This window comes from Pyrus communis, chromosome 13 (genome assembly GCF_963583255.1).
Source record: "Pyrus communis chromosome 13, drPyrComm1.1, whole genome shotgun sequence".
Taxonomy (NCBI): Eukaryota; Viridiplantae; Streptophyta; class Magnoliopsida; order Rosales; family Rosaceae; genus Pyrus; species Pyrus communis.
Window position 1 is genome coordinate 23,678,850 of NC_084815.1, and position 6,000 is coordinate 23,684,849.

General features: G+C 35.5%; 1 protein-coding gene across 1 annotated transcript; it reads left to right on the plus strand.

Annotated features, from left to right (window-relative positions):
* Positions 1-944: 944 nt before the first annotated feature.
* LOC137713255 (PLASMODESMATA CALLOSE-BINDING PROTEIN 3-like) lies at positions 945-5,374 on the plus strand. Its single transcript, XM_068452547.1, has 4 exons — positions 945-1,125; positions 1,482-1,718; positions 2,020-2,053; positions 4,675-5,374. Exons 1-4 carry the CDS (start codon positions 1,071-1,073, stop codon positions 5,024-5,026), a joined length of 678 nt encoding a protein of 225 aa, XP_068308648.1. The 5' UTR covers positions 945-1,070; the 3' UTR covers positions 5,027-5,374.
* Positions 5,375-6,000: the final 626 nt, after the last annotated feature.

Here is a 6,000-nt window from a genome sequence, read left to right on the forward strand (position 1 = left end):
GGACTCGTGTATCCAAAAAATACTTAAAGTTCTATGAAGAACGGGCCAAGCAAATACAATAATAGATGGATGATAAAAATATGGAAAGGAGCACTTCAAATTACACTCCAATAAGTAAGACCTATTTTGATAGAAAAAACATAAGAAATTATGACTCGGCGACAGTTGTTTATCTCTGACTATACTCTTACAATGACGGATAATAAAGATGATGTTGATTATAAATATTAAATTTACGTTGTTGTATTATTTAAATTTAAGTTAATGTTGTTTTTAAATTTAATTTGTCGTTTTTAAATTTAATTTGTAGTTTTTAAATAATAAATTATGTTTGGCTTTATGGTCATTTGACCATCAGTTGGAGATGATTTTTTGTGATAGGGCTAAAATGAGCCATATGGTCATTTGGCCCTCGGTTGGAGACATAGGCAAATATAACCATGTACTGTTTATTAAAATATTAATATCTTGAAGGATTAGAGGGTTAAAACGAACTATTTGGCCAGCCCTCGGGTTAGAGATGGCCTTAGAATTAGTACATCAAAACCATGTGCATATATATCCTTTAAATTCATTTAATTAAAAACCCGTTAAAAACTATACACATAGCGAGACAGAGAAAAAAGAAAAGAAAAACTAATGAAAAGAGTTCGAAAATTTTGAACTTTAATCAAAAGGATAAAAATATATTGTAAATGAATAGTATTAAGAATAACTTAAAATGTCATTTTCATTAAAAATTACCTGTATAAAAAATGTTTCTTAAAACTCTCAAAAATAAAAGGCACCCGCAAGCCGACAACACACACCGCGACTATCACCGCACCGTCAACATCACCAAGTTGTTTCCTTTTTTATTTTTTGGTTTTTGAGTTTTTGAGTTTCTAGAGAAATACCCAGGTTCCCTTTCTCTCTCACACACCCTCATCCCACTTCTCCTTCTCTCTCTCTCTCTCTCTCTCTCTCTCTCTCTCCCTTTCTCTATCTAACTTCAGCAGTAGCTAGATTTCTTTGAGCTCCACTGTTAACTTACCACACGCTACTCTCTCTCTCTCTCTTTCCCTTCAACCATGGTTGCCCTTGCTTTTGCAGCTCTGCTTCTCTTAGCCATGGCTGGCCAATCAAGTAAGAACACATTTATGTATTTTCCATATATATTTTTTTTGGAGAATTGGGTATTTTTTCTCTACCATATTTCCTATATCTTACTTATCTAATGAAGCCAATATCCTATTTTGGTTTTAAAAAATGCCATTTTTCCTTACTAGCAATGTGTTCATTTTTCCTTGTTTGTTTCTAATTTCTAACTTGTATTTATGTGAAAAGATTTCATATTTCTTTTGAAGTTTGCATTTTTGGGGTTTCAAATAAAAAGAAAAAAAGATATGGTCTTTGCTCTTCCTACCATGTATAAACTCACCCCTTTTAATATTTTGAGAGTCTGATTTATTTATTTATTTGTGGGAAATATGTTTATGTAGGAGCAAACTGGTGTGTTTGCAAAGATGGAGACCCTGCAGCCCTGCAGAAGGCACTGGACTATGCCTGTGGAGCCGGGGCAGATTGCAACCCCATCAAACCCAATGGAGTTTGCTACAACCCCAACACTGTCAAAGCTCACTGCAGCTACGCCGTCAACAGCTTTTTCCAGAAGAAGGGCCAATCCACCGGTACTTGTGACTTTTCTGGCGCTGCAACCCCTACTACCTCCGATCCCAGTAAGTCCTCAAATCCTTCTCTTTTGGGGTTTAATTTTAAGGGAAATTAATGGAAAAAATTTGAAAATTTTGAGTTTTAATGATAATGATAAAATAAAGGATGAATCGAATAGTATCAGGATTGATTTTTTAACGTAAAAATATGGTTTTTCGTTAAAATAAACAGTATCGTGGATTTTTTTTGTTAAAAATTTCTTAATTTTATTAGCTTTTTGATTGATTTTTTTGGGAATAAATTAATTAGATTAAAGACTAAAGTTTAAAGGCGGTAACTTTTTTTAATTTCATGGTGTTTTTACAGGCTCAAATGGTTGTACTTACCCTGCCAGTGCCAGGTATGGTTAATTTGCACCAATTTTTTTTAGTTTCTGTTTTTCAAGGTTTTATTTTATTTTTGTCTATTTATTTTTGTTAATTAGTATTTAGTACTGCTTTAATCTTTTGAATGTCTTCAATTTGATGCCTGACACTCCACACTCCACACTCCACAGTACTTTCTGGATTTCAAATTTTAGGGGAGGGCAGAAACACTTGATTATGAAACATAAGTCCAACGGTAGGAAAAAGCACTTTTATTAAAAGACAAAATATGACAGGGACAACTCCTCTTGGTCATTTGACTGTAAACAACTTGGTTATCTGCTGTCTTGTTACATTTCATTAACCGAAGGAGAAATTTTTTAGTATGTGAACACTGTCTCATACATCTAGTGTTTTTTTACAAATATTTTTTTAACTACTTATATTATCACATTTAGTGGTACCGGATCGAATTCCTGTCAACTTGAAAATTTCTGCTTTCTTGTTTTACATTTGTCACCGTTGCATGTTGGAAGAGGGCCAATAGGCATCATTGCCTATGCCTTTATCATTGAAAAAAAGATACTTTTTTGAACTAATCACTATTTTTATTTTAATACATTCAACATAAAAATGATTTCTTCACGCATTTTTTCTTCTCTTCTTCTTCACGCATTTTTTCATTCATAGGCGTAAATAGAAATAAGTGTGTGCATAAGAAGAATAACGACGTGCGGAGATCATTTTCCTTTCAATGTACCTTATAATTATTATCCAACACCCTCCTTTTTCTTTTTGCTTTGTTCAATCTAATTGAGCTCTTTTTATGGTTTGACTAGTATTGTAATTTGCATCATGATTCATGACTCATTGCCCATTTTTTGGTAGTGGAGCTCAGTAAATTTTCCCAAATAATTGGGTATCCAATGCTTTTTATTTACTGCCCAAGGGGCGGAAAAGGTTTAATCTTGTTGAAAATAACAGTAAAAAGGGTTAAAAAAGTTGTCACAGAATTACCATCTTGCCCATTGCCAACAAAGAAGTTACCTTTTTGGCTTCAGGCGCCGTACACTGCATTTTTCACGTTATGCAGTACATCTGTGGCCACACAGAGTCAAAAAAAATCAAAAGTAGTGGCCACACACCTGTGGTAAAAGAGCTTTTGTCCTCATATATGCTTTGGGATGCTCAGTCTTTTGGAGATTTGAGCCTTCTTTTTTGAAGTTTTGTATTCTCGACGGCCGTGCCTTTTTAATCCCCACTCCACCATGGTTTAAATTTGCCTATTAAGCAAATCATGTGTTTTATTTTTTTTTAGAAAATAAATGAGGAACAATTGTGCACGAGTTTTATGAATCTTATCCGTGACACTTGCATGGCCATCTGGGACGTCAAGAGAAATATAATGTCGTGTGTTTTAACTTTCTCACATGACATTGTATTATTGGTGGGCTTCCGGATGGCGCATGTATTATTGTTCCTTATTTCTCTCCTTTTGCTTTAAATTTTTTCCCAGGTTTATGATGGTCTACACTTGATGCATCTCATTCAACAGTAAAATATTTCTAACATTTTGAATTAGTACTTAAGGTAATTTTTTAATTCAAAAGCTTTCCGGAAAGGCCTTTGATGCTAATGTACTTTAACTGCTTTTGTTTAAAAGTAGTGCTGTGCTTCCCTCCTCTCATAGATTAGTGGATTTGGACTCAGTATGCAGATGGGGCCTATCATATTTATATTAGTGATTAATTAATAATTATCCCCTCTCAACAATGTTTAGGAGAAATATTTCAATGGGCCGAAAACACAGCATGGTACACCAAGTGTTATAATACAAGTGGAGAGAAAGTTATTCGTAAGTATTCAACTACTTGTATTGTAATACTTGGTGTATTGGGGTTGTGTTCTTGGCATACTGAAAAATCTCTCCTAAACAAAGTACTTCAATGGAATAGGAAATGAATAGCCTTTGAATCCGCAGTAAGTGACTGATCTCCAATGGAGGATCACATTTTGCTGAAACGGCGTATGTTTATGTGAAAATCTCAAGTGAGTCATAGTTTTCTTCATAAAAATGAAAATAGGGACTCAGTGATGTCGAACCCACATGCTTCTAGGTGTGTCAGTCAGCTCAGTTTTGTTGATCAGGCATAAGTTTAAATCAGCTTATACGATTGTACATGCCTAAATATGATCCGAAGAAATATTATGTTTTCTTGGGTCGTGACAGTGCAGCATGGCATAAAATGTTCACTGTCTTCGTCATTGGATGCAACTTTGAATAGTTATTCATATCTGTGAACTAGTTTCTGGACGAAGATCAAAGCTTGCTTTACCAGCATCTCTGTAAGGTTGACTGCTTTTGCAATATCATGCTTGTTCCTTTACATTCCATTTCATATGATGGAGATTATCTATGCCAAAGAGTGCTTTGTAGGATCTCCGATGAGCATTATGCTGCACGGTCTTTGTTCAGGCACTGCATAACCATACGGCATCGTAAATTTTCGTGTAAAATTATTACTTGTTTCCATGAGTTTTATTTTGTATTCTCCCATTCTGTATGCTTCACATGATCGTGTGCATGCAGCATCGATTCTGGCATTTCTAATTGCTGTGTTTGGTGTGTTAAGTATTGCTTTGCTTTGTCCTTCAGCTCCTCAGGCACAACTCCGACAACACCATCCACTGGAACCACTGGAACTGGCACAACCCCAACCACCGGAACTACCCCAATCACCGGAACTACACCAACCACCGGAACAACCCCGACCACCGGCACAACCCCTACCACCGGCACAACCCCTACAACTGGTACAACACCTACGGGCACCACCCCATACACAGCAACTCCTGGAGTACTAGGAGGCATTGGCACGGGAGTAGGGCCATCGGGAGCTGGCATCAACACGGACGACAGCGGTGTGATTAGACCTATTGACACTACTAGCTTGTTTTCTTCTCTCCTAACCCTATTCTTCTCAGGCTTGATGCTTTGGTGGGCCTGATAAGAAATTTAGTGGGCGTGAGGAGGAGGTGGGGTAGGATGTGCAAATATGAACATCTTAGGGGACATCCTTGCTAAGTTCTTTGTATTTTTGCATCTCCATTGCCCTCCTAAAGTTCTAAGTAATTAAATTATTGTACTATTTGGGAAAAAAGCAGCTGTGGGGAAAAGCAGATGGACTTTTGATTCCTTTTGGGTGGTGTGAACTGTGAAGCATCTGTCTTTCTGTCTCTGGTTTTTTTTTTTGTACATTAGTTGAGATCTAATCTGAGAGTGCACTACTCGCTAGTCTATTAATTTGATGAGTATTATTGGGACTGTTTTCTTACATGGTTTTGTTTCACGGGTTTGGTTGTTTTCTTGATTTTTTATTATTTTGGGTATTTTCTCACGTTACTTATAATTGGTTTCTTACGTATAAGAATCGAGTCGTTTCTAATTGCAAACAAATCACAGATGGATTCTTGTTCATCATCTTTCATTTTGTAAGCAATTTATGCACGCGTTGGATTATTTCACCTATAAGTAAGAATGACTCGTTACATGTTTGAATCATGCAATGGTCGTCGTTTATTTATGGTGCCCCTGTTGTTGAACCGTACTTTCAGTTGCATTTATTTGAATCCGAGTACAATTTGCTACTCATAAAATTGAGACCAAACCAATGTTTTGACTTTAGGATGTTATTACTTAATTGTGGTGTCGTTAAAGAATTCAATTCATTGATTTATTTATCTTTAATAAATGTTGTATTTTGTAAATAAAATTTTTTAAGTGTCAAGTATTTTATTTCTTGGACATATGTACCTGCATATTAAAAAATGTGACATCAATTCCCAAAACTAAAGTGTTGTCTCAAACAAATCTAGGGAAAGAGTGTAGGTTATTTTAAACTTTTATTTGCGATATTGCATATTTGTATACTCATTGATAATTATTACCATGTGGAGACGTTTTTTCCAAGACCAGACCAAG